General features: G+C 39.8%; 1 protein-coding gene across 7 annotated transcripts in view; it reads right to left on the bottom strand.

Moving 5' to 3' along the window:
- Window positions 1-23,258, bottom strand: part of trip12 (thyroid hormone receptor interactor 12) — a 31,094-nt gene that overhangs the window by 1,618 nt on the left and 6,218 nt on the right. For 4 of the 7 annotated variants that reach the window (XM_008425414.3, XM_081615001.1, XM_081614999.1 and 1 more), the window contains 37 exons: window positions 20,389-20,494; window positions 19,245-19,381; window positions 18,978-19,061; window positions 18,787-18,882; window positions 17,179-17,330; window positions 16,967-17,002; window positions 16,780-16,875; window positions 16,605-16,697; window positions 16,354-16,515; window positions 15,599-15,667; window positions 15,337-15,502; window positions 14,974-15,091; window positions 14,502-14,658; window positions 14,238-14,391; window positions 13,300-13,528; window positions 11,706-11,824; window positions 11,292-11,499; window positions 11,027-11,127; window positions 10,750-10,936; window positions 10,494-10,635; window positions 10,093-10,284; window positions 9,741-9,892; window positions 9,500-9,657; window positions 9,287-9,360; window positions 9,008-9,207; window positions 4,926-5,053; window positions 4,017-4,168; window positions 3,724-3,866; window positions 3,488-3,644; window positions 2,695-2,793; window positions 2,483-2,597; window positions 2,133-2,287; window positions 1,810-1,974; window positions 1,445-1,609; window positions 1,226-1,339; window positions 783-877; window positions 5-108 (listed from right to left, as the gene is read on the bottom strand). In XM_008425414.3, the coding sequence (XP_008423636.1) occupies window positions 5-108; window positions 783-877; window positions 1,226-1,339; window positions 1,445-1,609; window positions 1,810-1,974; window positions 2,133-2,287; window positions 2,483-2,597; window positions 2,695-2,793; window positions 3,488-3,644; window positions 3,724-3,866; window positions 4,017-4,168; window positions 4,926-5,053; window positions 9,008-9,207; window positions 9,287-9,360; window positions 9,500-9,657; window positions 9,741-9,892; window positions 10,093-10,284; window positions 10,494-10,635; window positions 10,750-10,936; window positions 11,027-11,127; window positions 11,292-11,499; window positions 11,706-11,824; window positions 13,300-13,528; window positions 14,238-14,391; window positions 14,502-14,658; window positions 14,974-15,091; window positions 15,337-15,502; window positions 15,599-15,667; window positions 16,354-16,515; window positions 16,605-16,697; window positions 16,780-16,875; window positions 16,967-17,002; window positions 17,179-17,330; window positions 18,787-18,882; window positions 18,978-19,061; window positions 19,245-19,381; window positions 20,389-20,494 (4,980 nt within the window). Of the gene's footprint in view, window positions 1-4; window positions 109-782; window positions 878-1,225; window positions 1,340-1,444; window positions 1,610-1,809; window positions 1,975-2,132; window positions 2,288-2,482; window positions 2,598-2,694; window positions 2,794-3,487; window positions 3,645-3,723; window positions 3,867-4,016; window positions 4,169-4,925; window positions 5,054-9,007; window positions 9,208-9,286; window positions 9,361-9,499; window positions 9,658-9,740; window positions 10,003-10,092; window positions 10,285-10,493; window positions 10,636-10,749; window positions 10,937-11,026; window positions 11,128-11,291; window positions 11,500-11,705; window positions 11,825-13,299; window positions 13,529-14,237; window positions 14,392-14,501; window positions 14,659-14,973; window positions 15,092-15,336; window positions 15,503-15,598; window positions 15,668-16,353; window positions 16,516-16,604; window positions 16,698-16,779; window positions 16,876-16,966; window positions 17,003-17,178; window positions 17,331-18,786; window positions 18,883-18,977; window positions 19,062-19,244; window positions 19,382-20,388; window positions 20,495-23,258 lie in introns of those variants that run through there. The other 3 variants (XM_008425415.3, XM_008425417.3, XM_081615002.1) reach the window with 2 other exon arrangements.

The following is a 23,258-nucleotide window of genomic DNA, read 5'->3' as shown; positions in this document are numbered from 1 at the left end:
TCACCTCCGACAGGCAGCCTCGGGCTTCCAGTAACAAACTGGAGAAAGAGCCGCTGCTGTTCGGCATCGAAGCTGCTCAACACCTCGAACAGGAACCGGATGGCCCGGCTGTAGCAAGAACAAAGAGTGAACATTGAAGAAGAAGAAGAAGAAGAAGAAGAAGAAGAAGAAGAAGAAGAAGAAGAAGAAGAGAGTTATTCATATGCCTCCGGAAATTGTAGCTTAAATCAGCTGTACTGACTGATAACGTGCTCTGCTCATGTATTCATATCCAATCAATTTTTCCAAAGTTTGTCACAGAGAAAACTTGCACAGTGGTATGTAAGGCCCTCTTCCTGATTTCCTATCTTTTGTGTGTTTGACATATTTATATGTTTCAGAAAAGCTAACCAATTTAAATACTAGTCAGACAACACAAGTAAACACAAAATGCAGTTTTTTAAAAATAGAGTACAGATCTCCTTCATCGCTGAAGTCTGATAAGCACGCAAATAATCAGAAATCAGGAAGGGGCAAACATATCTTCACACCTTTTTATTGTGTGTTTGTTCTAAAACAAAGTGCATAATTGTGAAGCAGAAAGAAAGAAAGACAGATAACTTAGTGCAGATGAAACAATACGAGTTAATCTAAGCATATTTGACTCCATTATAGCTCTGGCTGCATGTTCAGGGCTAGTAAAGCTGATATGCAAAAACACTTAATAATTTAAAGCCAAATTAATGAGTTGAGGTATGAGCTGAACCGAGCTGTAATCAAACTGCGTTATAAATTAATCCTACCTGTCATGCGTGTAGCCGTGGTCCGGTCGACAGCACTCCATCAGCGTCTTCACATCCCACGTCTCTGATTTACTGCCACACAGCAACTGGTCCAGCTAAAACAAATATGGAAGAAAACAAATTAACTAGATGCTATTTTTTTTCTATTGCTGAACAAAAGGACAAATTCATTTATTTATCAGTTCACAAGGGGAAAAAAAAACTTGCAACATTTAGCAATATATGTACAGTGCATTTTGTAAACAGTGGTAAAACGTCACTTTTTTGGTAACATTTATAACAAAATTAGTGTTTTGTTTTTTTAATACAGCTCATCTTCACATAAAACCACACAAAACTTTGGGTTATTATTTCAAGTCAAATTTTCCAGGTTTAAATATCCTCAAACAAACATTGTTTAGAGGACATAAAAATGCAATAAATCAAAATAAATGGGAAATTACCTCTTCAGGGTAGAAATACTGCAGGTGATGCAAAGGGAAGACCGACTCAAACCCTTCCCTGAATGAGTCAAATTGTCTTGATACTCCTTCATTTAAGGTCCAGTACACCACCAACTAAAAAGACGCAAAACTCAAGTCAGAATAAAATCATAAACCACAGGAGGATTTAAAAAAACAACAAAAAAACGAGCAGAACAGTGAGACACAGCGGTGCTGTACCCTGAGGTACTCCTCGAGGTTGTAGATTGTGACTGGCACGTCTTTTCCACCCTTTTTCAGTTCAATGTTTGGGAAGCCAGGCAGAGTGAAGTCCAAGCCCAGGTCCTCCACCGAGCAGCCGTTCATGTTCAGGCTCTCTAGGGCCTGCTGGAGGGTTTCTCTGGTCTGGAAACACAAACAAACTCTTGTAAAAGTGAGGTGAAAAAAATCCACCCCAAAAAAAAAAAAACCTACAGGGTCATGCAAACATGAGGCTCTGTTGAGTGGTTTTTAGGATTCTGGAAACACGGTGCACAGCACCTCAACGTTCCTTTGCAGCGTAACAAAGTAACGAAAAGGAAATCCTCTCCAGGCTGCAACTTTACCTGTGATCGGTCCTGTTCCAACCTCTTCTTCTGACGAATGATATCCTCCAGGTGCTGGATGGACTTGGCCACACTTGGATCGATGTTCATCAGGTCGTGAGAGCTTATAGACGTCTCGTGTCGCAGCATCCACTTATAAAACGGAAGCCCCAACGGCAGATCCAGCTGCGGTAAGGAACATTTGTGAAACGGTTCAGGGACGCTCATTTAGACAAAAACTTGAGATGTGACACATGAAGCAGGCTTGCCAACAAGTCTATATGCACTCGAGGAGTTCAAAGACTGATTCTACAGACACAAAGATGGAAAACAGAGTTTAGTACCAGTCTAAAGTCCATAATTGCTTTGGCCATCAACTTTCCTAAGAAGCGGAACTTCATTTTAATTTTGGCTATGTGTGCTGGTTTTGTTGTTCTGCCGAAGGGAACAGCAAACAGTCCTCTGGAGTTGAACATGTACTTAGTGCCCTCTTGGTTTCCTGCGGAGAAACAAGAAAAAGACAGGCACTGTTACCATAGAGATGAGACAACTAAAGCTACTGGAAGTTGTTTTTTAATAAACTGCAGAAACAAAAAAACTCTCTAATCTGATCATCTCTGGCACTTTGCTCTGTAACAGGATCACATATCTGATGTCTATTAAGAAAAAGTTGAATCTTCCAGAGGGTTAGCACCTTTAGGATTGGCCAGAGTAATCTCTTCGCCTCTCCAAAGACCAAGATCCGCTCTCTGAAGCTCCTGAGACACCAGAGCGTAGAACTCCTGCGTGGGACCGAGACCCGTGCCCACCTGGAACAAAACAACACCTCAGTTCTGCTTCAAGGAGACACAAGACTGGATACATGTTCCAGTTTACAGAGGAAAAAAAAAGAAAGAAATAAAATACCTCATTCTCATACTGAATCTCCAGCATTGCCCTGGAGCTGCCAAGGTCCTGCATCACAGACTCTGCCTGTTTTAATAGATCTTCACGGTTTATCGTTCTCTGGAATGAGACACAAAAGTAAATGTCAAAAAATAAATAAAAAATGGAAAACTACAACAAGAGGACCGACATTACAGCAATTTGAACAGTTTCATGTAATGGCACATTTTCTGTGTCGAGGTGCACTTACCAGGCTTTTACAGGATGATGGCTGATAAATGGCTGGTCTGATCATTTAGAAACATTTAGGGCTCTCTCTCTACCAAAGACCACCCACCACAAATATCAAGCAAGGTCAGAAATGTTCTGAAAGTCATGCAGCGCAACTGCTGCCGAGAGCGTCGTCTGACTTCTGTCCTCTTTTACCAAATAAACCAGCTGCTTTCATGCTCTATTCAGAATTTAACTAATAATAACTCCATTTACAGTCAGGCTGACCATATCTAGTTACCCACTGTGAAATGTTTAAAGTCTGGTTAAACACAATGCAGTTTCTAAAATTTTACAGGATTTGAGGCAGAAGTTTTGAATTCAAGAATACATCATTTATGCATCAGTGGCTGGATTCCAGATCTTTGTTTGATTCAACTTGAACATGCATCATAGTGCATGATGTGCACTGAAGTTCTAATCAGATTTATTGGTGTTTGATCATTATAAAAGGATTGATTACAAGAGGATAAAGTGAAATTTAGGATTTCTCCTCTCTGATCGATGCATCTCTAGGTTACTGATTCAGTGACACAAACCGCACCTTTTTCCTGTCCAGTCGTGGTGCGACTCTGCTGTCCTGAGAATCTGATTGGTTGATCTCGGGGTTTGTGTCCAGCAGGCGCTGCATGGCTCTGTCTCGATCGAAGGCGGTGACATAAAACAACATCTGCCGAGTGTCGAAGGGGAAGAAGAAGGGGCTGCAGAGGCGGAGAGAACAAGAGGCGGTGAGAACAAATTGTTGCTTCATGCCGTCATATCGCTGTGCTCAGTACATACCAGGTCTTTCCCAGCTCGATAAGCCAGGTGGGGATGTTCCCCGTCATGATGACCAGCGGGTCTTGCAGCTGACGATTGGCTTTGGCAGTCAGTTTACTATTAATAAACTCAGAGGTTGGAATAATTTCCTTACACGCAGCATTCTAAAAAACAAGGAAACATACATGTAGTCATTTTATTTTATACATCAGCTTATATTAAATTACAAATTTTCAAAACAGTCCCTTTGAGAATCTACAATAACAAAGACTTCCTAAACATTTATTTATCCCGGCTGATGGAAGGTGACCTACATCGTACAAATAGAACCAGAATCGACTGATGGAGTGAAGGATCCTCAGCAGCAGGGTGACCTCTAAAGAGGGGTCGTCAAAGGTTATGGTCTCTGGTGGCTCTGTAGTGAGGTATGTTTCCAAAGGATTGGCGACGCTGGGACATACGCCATCTGAGACGACAAAGAGAACGGGACTCAAGGCGGCTCTTCAGGTTCTGACAGAGTTGTTTTGGTCATTTTAACCACACAATACCAAGAACATTCAAAGTCAAAACAATACACACACAAGGTAAATGATAAGAGCAGAATCTGCCATTTAGCAACACCAGCAATATTGTTACTTTGAAGTAGGGATGCAAATGCTTACTATTATGGCACCCAATAATATTTTACAAATAAATTAATGATTATTTTTAGCCATTCCAGATTTTTGGGGGTTCACTTTCTACTTCAAGAATCAGAATCTGTCTAATTCCAAATACAAGTCTCCACACCTGTGAATTTCACCCCTTGACCTCTGAATCATTATTTCACAGTAATAAGCCGACTCATGAATGGAATGATCGTTAGATCAGTTCCAAAACAAAAAATTATTAAGGGTACGTTGTATCTGAACTGGAACTGCTGTGCATAAAATTAGTGAAGGACTGGAGGTCCTTAGTTTACTATAACGTACCCGGCCAAGTGTTGCCACATGGCTCTATTGCTTTGGATGCCTACCATAGAAGAAAGGTTTTGCCATTAGCAATCTGCATTTACCTTTCTTTTGAACAACTTCTTGCTGTACTTTGCAATGATTAAAAACACTGAAATATTTCAATGTAACTTGCCAAAAATAAAATTAGGTCAACTAAGCATCACAGCCCAGCAAGCATTACTGAAACTACCAAAAGGAAACTGTAGAAGTGAGGATATTTTTCAGCCTCACCATGCCACAGCTCATCCTGTTTCTTGGCGTTGCGCGGTGAGGTTTTAGTGGGAGCAGTCTGGGCTCTGCCTCGCTTTCCACCCACCGAGTCCTTACTGCCTTCCTCGTCTTCTCTCACAGGCTTATACCTGCCAAAGGACAAAAGCAAACATTTGGTCACTAAAGGCTTTGATGAAGACACTTCTAGGATCTCACTCATTTTAAACACAACTTGAAAATTGACAATAAAAGCTTGTAGATGATAGTTTAGTCAGTTTTCACTGAGTTATACAGTCTTGTAGAGTCGGGAAATGTAAGAAATCAACTTCTAGTTTGCAGGTGTGCATTTCTTGTTTTCAGCAGTGGTCGAGAAAGTACTCAAAAAATTTACTTAAGTAAAAGTGCAAATACACAGTCAAAAATGTACTCAAGTAAAAGTCAAAGTACCACATTAACATTTTACTTAAGTAAAAAAGTACTGGCTTTTAAAAATACTTAAGTATTAAAAGTACTTGTTGAATATATAACCTAATCGCTAATATCATTAAGTGTGCCGATCGTATTTAATTTTAATACATCAGAAATGTGCCATTTTAATTAACACTACCACAGGTTAAACATTTTCTTACTGTGTTTATTCTTTGTAACAGTTTAGACTTTGATATGTGCTTCTATAAATCATAATTTCAGGGATGGAAACATCTCGTCTCCTGTCCTAACATAGCATGAACTTTATTAGTGACATTTAGAAAGAAATCAAACTGAAAGGGGATGGAAAGAAGGTGTGTGGGGGAAGACATGCAACCAAGGAGCCATGTAGCAGAGTTGTAGTCAAGACCACCGAACCCGAGACCAAGACCAGCGCCCTGCGCTACATGACACAATAAAATTAAGTTTACCTATCAAAATTGGTTCTCAGATTGATATGAAAGATCCACATTCCCATAAAAACACCTAGATATTAAATACTTAGAGCTGAAATATATTTAACCAGTATCAATTAAAACTCATTTCATTCCGTTTTGCTTTCATCGCTGTGCTACAATCCGTAGAGGGCTCCTGCTATTCCTAGAAAAATAACGCCCTGGGCGGTTGCCCAAATTGCCAATGTCAGAAACCACAACTGTCTGCACCATTAAACCATGAAAAATAGCAATTAATGGTAAACAACTTTCAACTATGAACACTGTCCAACGGCGCAACAAGCGAGAAGTAACCAAGCAAAAGGAGCATCGTGACTGTTCTCATCCTCCCTCCCACTGCAATGTTTGCCACCATGACAAGAGACGAAAATCAATCAATGAGCAATGAGTAGGCCTGTCACGATAAATTCTGGACGATTGTCTAAAAAATTATTGCGATAAACGATAATATTGTTTCAAGACTTTTTGACACTGATTTAATGGAAATTATGTAATAATGCATGTGATTTCCTGCCATAGATACATGTTCTTTTGAAAATAAAGTGTAACACTGGAACTGATAAACTAAATAAAACAACCAAAAACAAATAAAATGGATTTTCAGTCTCCATTAACAAAAAACGTACTTGAATAAAAACTAATCATAAAGCCATAGTGGAAATAAATACTGCATTCAACCAAAAGAGTGCAGATTATGAAGTCTGTATACTATATTGCCCTTCAGTAATCACTAGATTTAAATAGACAAGATGGGCACATCCCACTACCTAATGCAGTAGTTCATACTACACAATTTTTTTGGGCCTATTATCCCCTTATGACAATCTTAGATCATTGGTTGATCTAACCGATCATCCTGCAGTGTGTGGTGTGTTACGGTAGATCTTTGTGGCCGCTCCGATCTAAATCAGGGGTTTTCCCCGACCGAGATCGTTAACGTTGAATGTGACATGTAGCCAATCAGAAAGCGCAGATACTCCTCTGCGCTTTCATAATAGGCTCAACCAGACACGGCTCAACCCGAAGTCCAGCGGACATTGGAGATGATATGTGGAAACATTAATATTTATTCAACATTTCGTGCAAAAAAAAAAAAAAAAAGAAACGACAAGGGGAGGAGTTGGAGCCAAATTACTACCGCAGTTAATAAACCCATTAACTTTTCAGCTGTTCTTTGTTAACGTGACATAAATAGGTTATAATGATTTTCATTCAGTCAGGACTTTACGCTGACTCTAGCCACATGCATCAGGTAGATTCTAGTAAAGCATTGATTAATGCCCGATTTTAAAATTAGTTAACTGGACTTGTAGCCATTATTTTGTGCCCATGTGGCTGGACACCACACGGCACGACGAACCCGATCGAACCGTTATACCTAGGATTTCTGTTGGCTAATGTGTGGTCTCTGAGGTTTTGAAAATGGGCCGACAACTCGTGTAATATTCGCTGGACATTAGACTACGGAAATGAGGAAGGGAGGGACAGTGGAGAGCACCGGATTTGAGCCTTTTTTCATTCAGTGTCAACAGAAAGAATAAAAGGCAGGAACAGACGATAAAGCCGATAATTAAAATGAGATCGACAGGTTTAATTTATCATGCATTTAATTGATTTATCGTTTATCGCGACAGACCTAGCAATGAGCATGCTCTGTGTTCATACGTTCAACTTTTACTTATTCGCCGATTAAATAAATGTGTGTGTATATATATATATATATATATATATAGCTACTTCAGTATACACAAGAACAAAGAACGGCTCTCAGTGAGGCTTCAGTCCTTAGGACTTAGTAAAGATCTGTCCAGAAGAATCGGATCGTTCCTGAATGTCATATCACTGTATTGCAGACTTTGGTCACAGCGTTGTCCCATATATGCGACACCTCAGTCAACACAATAATTCAGCGCATGAGTGACAACTTGTCTCTGTACAGCTAGCTTTGCTAGCATCACGTCCACAGAGCTTACCTTTCTTTAAGCTTTCCTTCCAAGTGACTCTAAAAGTTGGACGAAGTCCCCACCATCTGTGAAAGCGAAGCGCTGCTGATTTTATATGTCGCCATATCTTATGATTTATGCAGCTATTATCGATTAGACAAGACATCTTCTCCCGCTCAGAGAAAACCACTGCGCATGTCTGGAGCTCCCCGTGCGAGTAAAGGTGGAGGCGATGGGTGACAACAGACAAGTAAGTGACGTTATTGCTTGGATTTTACAGCGCCACCTTAAGTTCCATTTTAACAGAAAAAAAGCTCAATGCAACTTGGATGTAACGAGTAATGCAATAGTTTTGTAGAAATGTAGTGAAGTAGAAAGTACAGATACTTACTGTAAAATGTAGTGGAGTAAAAGTAGAAAGTACCCATTATTAAATCTACTTAAGTTAAGCACAGATACACGAAAACTCTACTTAAGTACAGTAGCGAAGTACTTGTACTTTGTTACTTCCCACCACTGGTTTTCAGAAAACTGCATCAGAACATCATATTATAATTTTGAATTTTTTTACTTGCATTTTGACTTTGAGGGATACATTTTTGTAAAAATCTTTTCCATTGAAATGCTATTTTAATATTATTTTTTGATCCAACCACAAAAACTTTAGAGTTTGAAACTGTAGCCATAAATTTCAATTTCAAAAAATTCAAAATACAAAATTTTGTAATTTTGATTTTTTTGTTGTTGTTGATAAAAATCATGAAAACACCATGTGCTGAAAGCTGGCAAGTGATTTGGTGGTGTCAAAAAAAAAAAAAAAAAGCAATTGTCCAGTTTTTTCTTTTTGCATGTGGACAAACGTAAATCAAACCAGCATTATGTAGAGAAATCTGAACAGTCATTTGATTACGTGTGACAACTCGAGCAATAAAATTCCCAAAAAGGTGGGTTAGCATTCTGACATTACAAGTACGAACGAATGACTAGATTTATTAGTGACATAAAAACAAACATTATAAAAATGAAAGGAGCCGTTTGTTTATCAGAAAATCAAATATGTTAAAAATAAATAAAAACAAAAAAAAAAGTCTTGAAATTCAAACCATTTCCTTCTCAGTTTCCATTTTTTCATACTTATGCAAGCTTGGAAAATGACATGAAGATCTACAATGAGAAGCAAAGCAACTCTGTATTCCTGCAAGTCACCGGGATTCAGGAAATGCAAACCGTGTTTTACCATATTGTGTGCGTTTTGGTCCAGATTCCAGCCCTCCCCAGTGGATTTGCTTCATCGTCTGTCGACTCCCGCTCCTCTTCTGCCTGAAGACTGTATTGCCGAACAGCCTGGTACACCGTCATGTTGTATGGCAGCAGGTGGTCACCAATGTAGAACTGTAGTCTGTGACGTACGCTGCCAGAATTTAGGAACTGTGCCGCCTGAGTGAACAACAAGTGTTAGTAGCAAATGTGGTTAAAGGAAAATTAAGAGTAAAAAAAGAAAAATTTAATAAATTACCAATGATTCATCTATTTCATCATCTGAACCGTCATCGTCGCTGTCCTCATCTTCTTCCCTGATTCTACCGTAACCTAAAGAAAAAAGAAATAAATCAAGTTTAAAATGCAAATGAGTAGTCAGAGATGATTGTTCTTTACTATTTCAATTACATGCAGGTGGTCTAAAACCTCCAAAGGAAAAAAAGGAAGAAAAAAAAAAGACAGCTCTCACCTCTGACCACAAGATATCTCTCGATCGCTTGCACCAAGGCCAGCGGGTCAATCTTCACCGGGCCGCCTTTCCACTGTTTAACATTAGTGCAGTCTGGGTGCCTCTGCAGCTGACACTTGAGCTGATGTGTGTTGAAGAACTTCAGTGCCTGAGATCCCCTGATGAATCAAATATATTTGATTTAATAAAGTAGACTAGGCAAAGCAAATTCTCCCTCGAGACCAGATGTTTGCACACAGACCTGCTGCCATTGCCATTGCCACTGGGAAAGTCGTGCACCTTGACTGGGAACTGCTCCATTTGGCTCAGACAGCTGTTCATCTTGTGTACGAGTGCCAGGTACGCCGAGTTATTTGTGGGATCCAGACGACCTATAGGATCAACGCCTGGCAGCTGTGAAGCAAAGAAAACATGATGAAACATACAGACAGAGCACGAGAGCAAACATGACGCAGATCACAAACCCTCCAATGTCTATTCACAGCTCCCACCTTCTTCAAATACTATTTAGAACAAATTTAGGAGAGGAAACCGGTCATCGTACACAAAATGAATATTATCTAGACTTTGGAATGACCCTATTGGCTTCTCACCGGACAACCAGCGAAGATGTTGAGGAACCTCTTGAGCCGCACGTCACGACTGAGCAGGTCTCTGTCCGCGTTGGAGGTAAGGTAGATCAGAAGCTGCTTCACCAGGCCGCTGTGCTGGATCTCAAACGATGACACGTCAGATTCTGACACGATGTTGGAGATTTCCATCAGGCACTCCAACCCACCATCCACCTGGAGAACATGGGAAATGTTTCATTCCTGGTGTGAAATATTCAATATACACTCTAGACCGGAGATGTTTACAAGTAATTTTTCCTGAATCGGAGTTAAATATCAAGTCAATTTATGTCCCAGGCATTTTTTTTTACCCGTTGCCTATTTGTTACTTTCTGGTTCTTGCTCAACAACGTGCATGTTTTCACAAAGAGCGGATGTCGTACCTGCAGGTTCAGCTGCTCGGTGGCCGTGCAAAGTCTCTGGAGAACATTCAGAGCGGGGTTGCTGCCGTCCACATTCTCAGAGTTGAAGTAGCGCTCCACAAATTTACTTGCCTGCTCTTTAATCCAGGCCTTAATTTTATCTCTACAACGTAAAAAGAATTAAAGCAAAACTGTAAAATCAAGTACAAACACTGAGCGAATACATCAACCAACAAGATCCGTCCGAATAAAAATTGCCATTAAGTCGTCAAAGTACCTGTTATTTGAAATCGAGTCTTTGGGAGGTGCTCTTGCCAGGCCGCTTACTCCGGCTGTGCGTGAAGGCTCAGAGTTGGCATTGTTAGTTTGAGCTCCCAGCTTCCCCCAGGTCTTGGGGTTGAGGCTGGCCAAGAACGACGACTTGGGTGACTGAGTACTGGTGGGGCTCTTGGCTGCAAAGAAGACTGGCAGTTATGCAAATATCATCAAATGTGCTTTCTTTTCCAAAGGTTGAGCATTTCAAACACTCCACACAGCAGTGCTTTGACACTTACCCTGATTGTCTGCTTTATCATCGTCTCTTGGCGGAGAGTACTTAGGCCTTCTGGGTCCTCTTTTTGGAAGGCGTTTTCTCTTTAGGACATCACTTAACCGCCTTAGTATTAAACAAGAGAAGGCGGCTTAAAATAACCATTTAATTTCAAAATTTTCACAGCTAAATGCGAAGAAATGCATCTCCAATTTGGCACAGAAGGCAGATTCCCTTCAAGTTTTTTTAATTCTCTGTAGAGTCACTATGTGTGTGTCCTGAGTGTTTACCCCTGGGGACTGAGGTCCAGCGAGTCGTCCATGCTGTGCTGAAAACTGGGGGAGCCCAGGTCAGGAGTTGCAATGTTAGCCGATGTCGTGGATACACTGGTGATTGTTGTGGTACAGAGGCTGGCAGTACCACTGGAGCAGGCCTTTGGGGGACTAGTGACAAGAAAGCTCTCAGACTCAGCAAGGTTCTTTACTTGATGCATTACACCTGGAAGAACAAAGGAACTGTGTCAGAAAACACCCACATAAATATAAAAACTGGTTTTTAATTCTAAAAAAACAAAATGAAAGCAGTCTGTAATATTAATATGTCCTCTGTGCAGGAATTCTGTGATTTCTACTGTTTGCTTTTAGTTAAAAACCATTATTTAAAAGTTAATTTTTATTTTCAAGTCCATAGGTTTGTGCACAAACCTTCTCTTCTAAAATAGACACTGAAGACATCAGGCAGCTTCTGCATGAGGATCTCTGCCATCTGCAGAGATCCAACCACAATCTTCAGGTCCTGGCTGGACAGCATGGAGGCAATGTGACTGTAGAAGGAAACAAAATGAAACAAGTTAGATTACTCTCAATAAAATTGATTTAAAAACATCAACTGTTTGTTGCCTTGTTAGGGAAGCTTCAAGTATTTTGAATAAAACTTTCTATTAGAGATGTGCCGATCAGGTTTTTTTCTGCCGATTTCGATTCCGATCACCCATGAGAGCCGATCACCGATACCGATCACATATTTACTTATTTTTTTAATCATAAGCACTACCGGTTACATTATGTGGAAAAATTAACCATTAATTTACCTTAATTTAGACAAAAACTTGTTTTTAATAACTTTTTCCAAGAAAAAAAACAGGCATTGTGCAAATTGTACTGCTATCGGTAATACCATCTTTAACAGACTGAAAACATATGAAGGCTCTGAAGAGGCTAAATAATGCAAAACCTCTCAACATTGCAAAAAAAAAAAATCAAGTATAAAGCTTAACATTCAAAGGCAAAAACAGTTTCCATTACAATAAACAATTCTGAGTTATTGAGTGAAAACTTCCTGATAGCATGGCGGCTAGCTGATTGCTGCTAGTTCTGAGTGGCTGTTTCTGACTGAGCAGAGTAATTATGCAGAACAGGGAGGAGATCGATTATTTTTTTTTAGAGATTATTTGTCTCATGTTAGGACAGCGAAAGTTTTAATACGCAAGTAAAATGTAGTTGGATGTTGGATGCTGCAGTTTTAAGCAGAGGTTCTGTGTGAGAGTCACTACTAGGTGGAGCAGAAGCGGCGCTCCGTCTGTGAAATATTACTACCTGTAGCGCGTAGCAGTGGTTCAACAGCGAGAGCAGAACCAGCGTCTTACATCGCAGCTCTAAGACTTAAATAATTTTGCGGGTTATTTGTTTAGCTTTCTGACCGTCATGCTAATCCAGGTGAGTGTTTGTAGCTGTGCGCTGCTTTACCTGTTATCTGATCCTCCGTATGTCTTTTTACTGCAGTGAGCCTCGATGTAGCCAAACTCCATCAAGTATGGCATTGTTTTTATGTCATATTTTCCGCCGCAACACGCAAACTTTCCCATTCACTCAGTGCATTATAGTTCCACATTGCTTAGGATTTGTTGCTGCGCGTTTGCACAGAGTGAAGGAAAGAGGAGACCAGCTGCACAGGCAGGCTGCGAAATGAGATGCAGGTGATCGGTGTAATCGGCAACAAGAGATCGTGATCGGCGATCATACACTTTTTCACGTAAATCGGCCGATTATGATCGGCGGCCGATCGATCGGCACACCTCTTTCTATCCTTCTTTATCATACATTCAGTTTGTTTATAGAGAGATAATTCACAGCATTTCATCTCAGGGCACTTTACCAAAAAAAGTCATTTTAATCCAATCGAGTATTCATTCCAATTGATCCTAATTAGTATTCAAACCGAATTAAAAAAAACATTTTCTAAGGAAACCCAGTAGATTATGCCGAGTTACTGATCTGCAGCATGTTGCTGAGTGCTTACCTGGACACAGCATGGTTCCTCAGCACATCCTTCAGCAGCTCGGCGTCAGCAAAGTAGATGATCCTGAGGATGGCTCTAAGGCACTTGTGTCGGACAGCAGGGCCAGCTGATGAGCTGTAGACCTCATACAAGACCCCAAACAGTGTTTTAATAAAGCACTTTGCCAGCTCAGGGTCCTCCTTCATCAGCTGGGCTCTTGCATCTTCCCGACGAACCTCTTGGTGACTCCCTAAGTTTTTTTGTTTTTTTTTATTGACAAGATGAATCATGTTAGTCAGGTCAGAGTGTTTTGCCTCAAGGTCATCACAGAGTTCCTGCCTCCTGGTCAAGGATGTGCTTCAGATTTACTGCAGGAAAAAGGCACTGAACACTGAGACACAAACCTGTCGGGTAAAGAGTGCTGCCATGTTAGAAGCAGAACCACCAGTGTTTAAATGCAGAGGTTATGCATTTTACCTTACTGCACTTCATATGTTCTGTTATAAATTGACTGTGTTCAATTTTCAGTTGTTTTTTGTTTAAGTTGTTGAATATCTAAAAAAAACCCTATGTTTTACTTTGTTGTATGCATTTAAATGTTAGCATATTGAAGCAAAGTTGAAAAGGTCAGGTTTAGCAAGAAAAAAAATTGCAATATGAACAATAAAAAGGTTTAATAAAGAATATAATTTCATCTCTCAAGACTGCTTTAAAAACGCCTAAGATTAACTTATTCAGTTGGGATTAAAAAGCAAAGGAAAGAGACAATACTACATGCTCCATTCTTTCCTTGTTCAAACAGTAGATGCGTATTTAGACATATGATGCTTTGAGAGATCTTTGCCCATCGAAGCAATCAATTAATGAACATACAAAATATCTTGTATTTCTCATAATCTAATAAAATACAATCCTCATTGTCAAACAAATCTAGGGAAAAAAAAAACAAATGTTAGAACCTGTGTTAGGATTGGCAAGAGGATTAGGCTTCCTCTGGATACCGCGTGCTGTTCCTGTGTCTTCATTTATCTGCTGCATAGAGTTGAAGTCAATTGTGTACACACGGCCCAGTGTTGACAGGCTGATCTCATCTTCTCCGTTCTGGTGGGCCGTCTGAGGAAAAGACAGATAATCAGCATCACAGACAGATGAGCCAAGCAAATATCCATTGATACTGCAACTCTGTAAGGAACCAGAGTCTTAACAGGCTTTTTTTTTTTTACCTCAATGATGCGGCTGTCGATGCGGTTGTAAGGATGCCACAAGCCCCGGTCATCCCTCCACTGCCAGATTGCACCCTCTGTTGTTTGAGCACTGCCTTTCTTCAGCATAGCGTCAACTGCAAAGATGCCCTCTCTGGGGAGGCAGGGCATCAATTCACTGGATGGGAATATGAAAAAAGGAAATACATTAGTTTGTTCTGCTCCACACTTCAGGTTCAAGTCTGCAGTGATTGTGGCTGCAGAAGCCAATTTAAAAAAATATATATGCATTTTAAACTCAGGAGGAAGGAAAATGAACATGTGTGGAACATGTAGTTGACATATTAAGTGGATGGGTCTTCTTAAGTTTTCAGCAACAACAAATAAAAGATAAGATGTTTTCATTCAATTTATATTTGATTTAATCAATTGCTTTATTGCGTGCCATTCACTGTATTTAAAGGGTTGGCACAACAAAAACTAAAGACATTACCAAATGAGAGAGGTCAGTTCGTAGAGTTCCTGGGGGCTTCGAGGTACGAGCTCAATTTGTTCCTGGCAGCTTCCATTTGATGCACCGCACAAGAGGAAACGCAGAGTTTCTGCTATGTCTATTCAGAAGGACAGACACATATTGTGGTTTTAATCTCTCGTTTGTAGTTTATTTTCACACACACGTCAAGCTAAACACTGAATTCATGCCAACCTAGCACAGAGAAGTAAAACTCCACAATTATTTAAGACCGTTTACATTTGAGACATGAAAAACTATCCAATTTTTATGCTACTGTTGGCTGATGGTTTAGTGAGAAAACAAATCAAAGCAATAACACCCGCTGAGGTGCGAGTTACTCACTTTGTTTCATAAGCTGGACTGCCAGACTTGGGCAGTTGGAGCACATCAGCGAGAGCATGCGCACAACCATAATAAACATCCCCGAGCTGAGAACGGGAGGCGTCACAACTAGCAACTGCTGGATGTTGGTCAACAGGTCCCTCGATGCCACCTGCTGCAGCAGGTTCTGCCAAATAAAATAGATGGAGAAAAACAACAAACTGTTAACCAAAAAAAACATCAGACACAACAAACCAGTTTCAGATACAGTCAAAGTACAGACCTCTTCGTGTTGAAAGTTGTCCACCAGTCTGGCAAAACAAAGACAAGTGCTTTCAACGGACTTCTTATCCTGAAAGACAAAGGAAACGACATTATACTTTACTGAAAGTGCTGTCTGAGTATCATTTTAAGCACCTGCCAAGTGATAAGGTAAAAGTAAATGACATGAAATATTAAAGTGTAAAAATAGGATTACATTTTATACTCAATATCGCCGCAGTTTAAATACCTTGTGATTTTTTGCCTACAGCATCAAAGACGTTGCTGCCAAGCAAATATAGCAAAAAGTCCAAACCTTACTCCATATTTAACATTTTATTTCTCTGCTGCTGCTGTTCTTCGCGGTGCTTTTCTAGCTAGTTACATATATTTGTCTAGATTCCAACATATTAGATACTGCCACTTTTATCAACAACATTGTTGCAACTTTTGCATTTAAAGACATTTGTTAAAATCTCAAAAATATTTAGAAGACCATCAAAGACAAAAGACATTTCACACCAAATAAAACTTACACTAAAGGATATTTAAAAATTTGAGTTTGATCAGAAATGTTTGATATATTTAAATGTAAAAACTATTCAAAATAAAACATGTCCTCCTGTTTCCTCCTATATAATCTTAAGGTATTTCTGGTATTTAAATATGTAAAGTCAAAATATAAACTTCAAAATCTCAAATTGCGTAACAAAAATTTATTCCAGGCTCCCAATCAGATAAGATTGATTATCTTCGTCTCGAGCTGATCACACGCACCTGATGTGTAAGTCTCTGAGTCAACAGTGAGAGCGAATCATCAACAAAGTGAAACTCGTCTGGAGTAATGCTCTGGCAGCAGTTCGCTGCTATGGCCAACGCATTCCTCTGGGCATTGATGCTGAAGAACTCCAGGTAGAGGAGGCAGTGAGCCAGGCCCCTCTGTGAGGGAAAACATGTTTGTAAGAGATTAATGCAAGAGAATAAAGTCATTTGGAAGTAAATAGGGTAAAAGTAAAGTCAATACGTACAGCCTGTAAAATTGCTTTGCTGTGTCGCCTCGACAACATTTCCAAGGCTGTGAGGGCTTGTTCTGCTACGTCTATGAACTGGATCACCTGAAGCTGCAAACAAGGAAGAGGAAAAACTATTAGCTTTTAAAATAAAACCAGGGGAGTGACTGAAGAAGGATTGTAATGCATTTACTTTCTCCAGGAAGACAGGAATAGCGTCAACCACGACAGCAGAAGAACGAGGAAGTGCCTCCATCATGTAAGTGAGCGCACGCGATGCATGATTCATCTTTGTGCAACAAGCAACACAAAGAAGTCAGTTTTTACAGAAAAACAACAAACTAACTTCACTTACAAGCAAACAAATCAATCATACTTACAATTTCAAAATTATGCTCCATCTGTAACAGTGTAATCTGTAAAAGAAAGTGAAAGATACTTAGCTTCAATAAACTGTCAACAGATCAACAATACATGCCAAGGTAAAAATTAAACAACTACAATACAGAATTTGTCCTTAGAAAAATAAAAACAAAAACAATCAGCTCACACTTGTCACATCACTGCAGCTTGACAAGTCAATGAGACTTACCAAAGCAGGCACCACACTCTTGACAGGAAATCCACCAAGAGTTTCCTCATTGCCCATCACCAGCAGCTGGCACATCTCAATGGCAGCTTGGAGCTGTTGAGACTCGTCCCCTGTGGCCTGGAGGCCCTGCAGCAGCTGCTGGGCCTTGGAACCTAAAACACAAAGATTTGGTTGGTAAAATTGATGGAACCCTGTTGGTTGTAGGGCTGCATAAATAAATCGATTCTGCGATATACATCAATATTTTCCGCCCTAGGAAAGTATCGATTTTTCATCCGCGAGTATCGATCCGTTAAACCATAGGGGTCCATAGCCTTATAGCTTTTTAACGTCTAGTTTGTTATGGCGTAGCAGCAAGGTCTCACTTTCAGTCTCAGTCTCACTTTCAACTTGAGCTTAAAGTGCTCATTATAAACTACACACCAGTTTTTAAATTGTGATAATAGGCGAAGTATAACCGGAGTTATGCTAAAATTAGTAAACCATATTTTTCCCGAATGTCAGAGAAATGTCAAAAGCGCCGCCATTCCCGATTATGTGAGAGGGAATGAGCTTCCAAACATACAAAACGAAACATTAGATTCCTGTGTTTTTGGAAATGTAAAATCTTCAATAAATAGCGATGGGCTCTAATAGCGGCGCAAACGGAGCAGCTGCAAAAGCAGTGAGATCGTGAAATTAATGCAAATTTCGACTAGTAGCATTCACTTCGTAATTGGCTTTTAACTTAGCGGTTTTTGAAGAATGAACATGGGTTGATAACATCCGAAGCGGGCGAGAAGCAGGAAGATGAAGAGGAAAAACCCCCAGCCGGAAACCGCGGCGCAGTGAGGATTTCCATGATGACAATAGCTGATCGATCATTCTTATTAGCAACAGACAAAGAGTATCAGAGACTGAGAGAACTATGAGATCCTGGCAGTCTGAGAGGCAGCTACTTGGAGATCCAAGCAGGGGAATAGCGGCGCTGCGTAGCTGCAGGGAGTCGATCACTACGGGGTGAGGCAGAGCCACTACTTTAGCAGCTAGTAGTAAACAGCTTACAGCCACGGCTAACTCCGGGAGCCAAGGTAGAAAAACCTTTTTCCCCGTAGTCCAAAAGACTGCATTTGTGGCTGCATTTTTACCCCAAAATGCAGCCACAGTGTCCAAAAGAAAAAACATAAGTGCAATCATTTGCATATTGAGAGTCTACAGAGGCTTATAATCTCCCCACTGTGCTCCTGGATTACCGTTTAAACTTTTGAGTTTTATGTCAAATCCACATGAATTAAATGACAGAAACTAATTCTCTCACTGCATCTTTGATTCATTTTGTCCAGCTGCAGACTGTTAGACTGTCCAATCAGAGTCAGGTATTATTGTGTAGTTGGTGCTTTTAATCAGTTTTCAGTTAACTAAATTCAAGTCTATGGAACACAAAATGTCACTAAAATCACTGTCCTTCTAAAATCTTTCAGAAAATTGTAAAAATGCACTGAATCGTATCGAATTGTATCGCTCAACAAATATCGTGATACATATCGTATTATGACCAGAATATTGTATCATATCGTGAAATTATTGTATCACTACACCCCTAGTTGGTTGTAGGGAGATTGTACTCACTGGCTCCACTGCCTATGGTCCTGTGAAACAGCTGCGACATGCGGGGCCCCAGGGGTCCAAAAAGATGTGGTGGGAGACCTCTGGCTTCCAGAAGCGCTATGGTTTAGGAGGAATCATCAAGGTACAGGGAATGAGTATGTATATCTGTTTTTATTGCCATTACGTTATAAAAACCTGTGAGTTTAACAAACCTTGAAGCCTTCCCATTTCTGAATCATCAGACTCACTCTCTCCAGAAGTGGTCATGCCCACTGCTCCAGCAACTGAGCTTGAAGCTGGAAAGAAAAACAGTATTAAAAACTCATCAGTAATGTCACCTTAAAACTGCCGGCCTGTTTACAACAACTCTCAGAAATTTGTTTGTGCTCTGTGGTCACGTTTTGATTGCCATTTTACTCTACAAACGGAGTCTAGTCAAAGTCACAGACTAAGTTGTGGTTTAGGACAGTCATTTTTACCTGAAGCTCCTTGTGACGCCTCATCAGTGCGAGCAGCTGATGAATTGGCCCCATCTTGGTTGTTGTCGGAGTCAGCCATTTTCTCCTGCCGGCGAGCGTCGGCTGCCCCGCGCTTGCCCAGGCCTGAGCCCCGCCGACTACAACATGAGAAGAAACTAAATTAAAATGTCGGAATAGCAGGGAACGTAGCGCAAACAAAAAACACAATATGCTTCCTGAATGACCTGATCTTCCCCAGACAGAACTAAATACAGGAGTGAACACAAACAAGACCGTTTTTCCTCAGATGGTGGTCTACCAAAATATTAAACATTCTGCCAACTAACGATGTGGCGTCCATCACCAATTAAGCAGCAAGTTACCTGAAATATTACCAATGGAACATTTGTTTATATTAAAGACTCAGTTTGAAATCCTCATCAGCAGAAAATAAATAAATAAAAAAATTTATATCTACACCAGTCAACATTTTGCGAGTGGATATTTCAGATACATCGTTTATGTTTCAGCATTTTGGTGCCGACTGAACCCACCATGGTCACCATGTTACAAACATATTCCTCCAAAGCTATACTGGGGATTTCAGGGGAATCTGGCAAAAATGCCGTAAGGGTATTCCTGATGTATCATTCTGAATTATTCTAACATGCCAAATGTTGTTTGTAGGATAACTTGGAAAGAATGTAGAGTCTTAAGTTGTTTGCCCACACTGATGCCTAGAATTTAAGTACCATTTTATAGCAAAAAATCAGGTTACTATATTACCTTAGTTATAAAAAAATTATTTGTATATCAAACACGACTTAAATGAAATGTGTTAAAAACAATGACTTCGCAATTTAACACCTTGAAATTGGGTCTTTGTCTCTTTAAGAAGCTCCTGCTCTTTCCAGCTCTGTCTTCAGCATGTCATCAAAAACAATGCTTCTCATTATTCCATTTGCAACTTTTCTTAAGAGCGCTGGACTGAGTAGTTTGCATGATAAGCTCAGCATACTTGCAGCTCTGCCAAGTGTTTGAAAATTGCTGCTGTCACTAGTCTAGAGGAGATAAGCGGGGGAGTTTTAGGGGAGGGCGCTCTGTGAGGCTGAAGCTCTGAGGAGGAGCTTTGTGGAAATGGGCGACACTTTGTAAAAGTTCCTACCTGGTGCTGGCACAGGAGCCCGTGGTCTTCTGGCGTGTGCTCCGCCGAAAACTGGGGAGCTCTGCTGGAGGAGACTCGCTGCGCTTCTTTGTGGATTTTCTCAAACCTAAGGGAAAACAAATATGAGCGTTAATTGTTTAGATGGATCTTAGTCTTAAACTAGTCTAAGTATACATTCGAAATGATGGAAGCTATGCATCTAGATGCAAATAGAAAACACTTTCCTTTACAATTTAAGGAAACATTTTTAACAATAGTTTATAGATCATCATGTGGGGAAATATAATAAAACAAATGGGAATTTTTCCCTGCCTTTTGGTCCCATATGAAGTGCTTAGGACAAAGTTGGATGCAGAATACTCTTTTTTTTATACAGCACAGGACCTGTGCTGTCTGCTTAGACCCCTATACCACCAGCCAAATGGGTTATTAATAGCAACACGACCATGGCCCTATGACAGAACAACCTTCATGCTAGGTCTGTGACTCGTAACTCAGTGGTACAAATCTAAACACTAAAAAGTTTCAGAGCAAATAAATTGCACAGGATGGTTTTTTACTTTTTTTTATTGACTTGATATTCAATCTTGCATTCTTTAGAATTGCTCAATCTTGAATATTTCCAAATTTCAGAAAATCTAAAGATTTTAAACCAGTTCTACTTAATTAACTACACCTCCCTTTAATCTAGAAGCAAAAACATTTAAATTTGATCATCATGTTGAACACTTTTTTTTGCTCATGCAGTAAAAGGCAATAAGTAAATTAATTATAAAGCCCACTCACCATCATATAAGTGTATCTTAAAATTTAAAGAGTGATAAATTTATTCCAAATGTGATGAAGCTTTTTCCCTTCTGAGAGAAGCAGGTCGTTAGTCCTTCCCTACCCTCAAACACACTTCACGTCAGCTGGTGGGCCAACACGTGAGAGCCAACTTAGGAGGGGTCTCACCATTTGGGCCAGAGCCCATGACACAGAGTCCACTTGAGTTACTTTCCTTTTACTCACCTAGAACAGCCTGAGCCCATGCTAACCTGAGAAGCCTCTGCCTCCTTCTCAATGTACACAATTTTGTTCAGCTTAATTATACTTCTATATGCAGGTTGACTTTTTTCCTCTCTTACGAATAAGAATAATAGTGGAAGGAGCTGGAAGAAAGATATAGAGGCTTTACATGACTCTCCAACAGTACAATGTTAGCAACAAAAAAAATACTTCTCTCATTTTGAACAACAGTATTCACTGTTAATTTTTAAAAATACAACATATTCTGGATAATGGATCATGTGACCATGACAATAACTGAACTGGCGCAGCTGTCAAGTTATCAGTCGTCTGTCTGAGGACACTATGGTTGATTTAGTTTCAGATGAAAGGTTGATGAAAGGTTAACTTTCTAAAGACATGATAATGTGTTCTGGGCCCGCCTCTCCTGAACCAGGTATTCCTGTTATGCACTAGTCACACAAAAGAGGAGTGCAGTTATTTGTGCTGATTCTGAGGTTTAAATATTCTTAAATCACAGAGAAATGATAAACCATCTAAAGCTTCACCTCAACAAAACTTTAAGGTATTTTATTTGAAACACAAAGTTATAATGTCACTGTGGTTTACCAGATGGTATGGAAGTTTAACCTGTAAAATTTGGCCTGCTGGAGGCAGATTATCATTTTTCTACTTTGTTTTACCATTTTCCTGTATTTTGACAGCGAATACCCTTTTCTTTTCAACAAAGATATTTTTGCTTGACAAGCGTAAGCATAGCTTCACACAACATGCAATAATCATAAGTCAATTACTTTAGAGACACCTCCAGACTCACTGCAAAGGTTTAAGTGACTGAAGACAGATAGAGCTCATTCACAGACCTTGAAAAGGCAGCTGTTGCACTGATACAGTAAGTCCTTGTGCTACTGGCACATTCCCACCACCTGCTCAGCTTCAAGATACTGAATGGAAGTGATAATCATCTCCAGGTTGCTCCTGGGTTCAGAGCAGTTATAGATCACCTGACGCCATTACTAACATATTTTGTGTGGTGACGCACATATCACAGAGGCACACAACCACCACAAATGATGGATTTTATATGACAGGCCAACACAAAGCATAATTTAAGATTAAAAACACACACACACATATATATATATACACACACACACACACACACACACACATATATATGGACTATGAAATTTGGGTAACACTATTTGAAGGGGTGTGCATAAGACTGACATGACACTGTCATAAACGTGACATAACACCTGTCATGAACATAAAGAAGTCTTTGTGAATGTTTATGACAGTTGTCATGAAGTGTCATTTAGTAAATAATGACACTTTTAATGCAAAGTTGCTCTAAAAGTTGCATTGAAAGTCCATTAAAATGTCAACTTTGCATTAAATTATAATTTACAAAATCATGCAAAGTTGGCACTTTTAGAGCAAATTTGCATTAAAAGTGTCATTATTTACTAAATGACACTTCATGACAACTGTCAAAGACTTCTTTATGTTCATGACAGGTGTTATGTCATGTTTATGACAGTGTCATGTCGATCTTATGCACACCCCTTCAAATAAAGTGTTAGCGAAAATTGTTTAGAGAAAAAAATATTTGTATGGTATAATTTGTATTTAAACCACATAACTCTGATACCCTTAAATAAATGTCCAAGGCAATAAAACGTCTCGAGTGGCCATTGTTTGTCTTTTGTGTGTTTTGGATTCCCTTCTGTGTTTCTATCACCTTGCTTTCTGATTGGCTACAAGTCACAACAAACAGGCTGCAATCTTGTTTGTCCTCAAAAAAAAAAAAAAAAAGACCCCAGACACTGTGATATCAGGCCAAGACAACCTAACTTGTT

Source organism: Poecilia reticulata, chromosome 13, assembly GCF_904066995.2.
Source record: "Poecilia reticulata chromosome 13, P_reticulata-male-v2, whole genome shotgun sequence".
NCBI lineage: Eukaryota > Metazoa > Chordata > Actinopteri > Cyprinodontiformes > Poeciliidae > Poecilia > Poecilia reticulata.
This window is presented reverse-complemented; position numbering and strand designations above follow the sequence as displayed.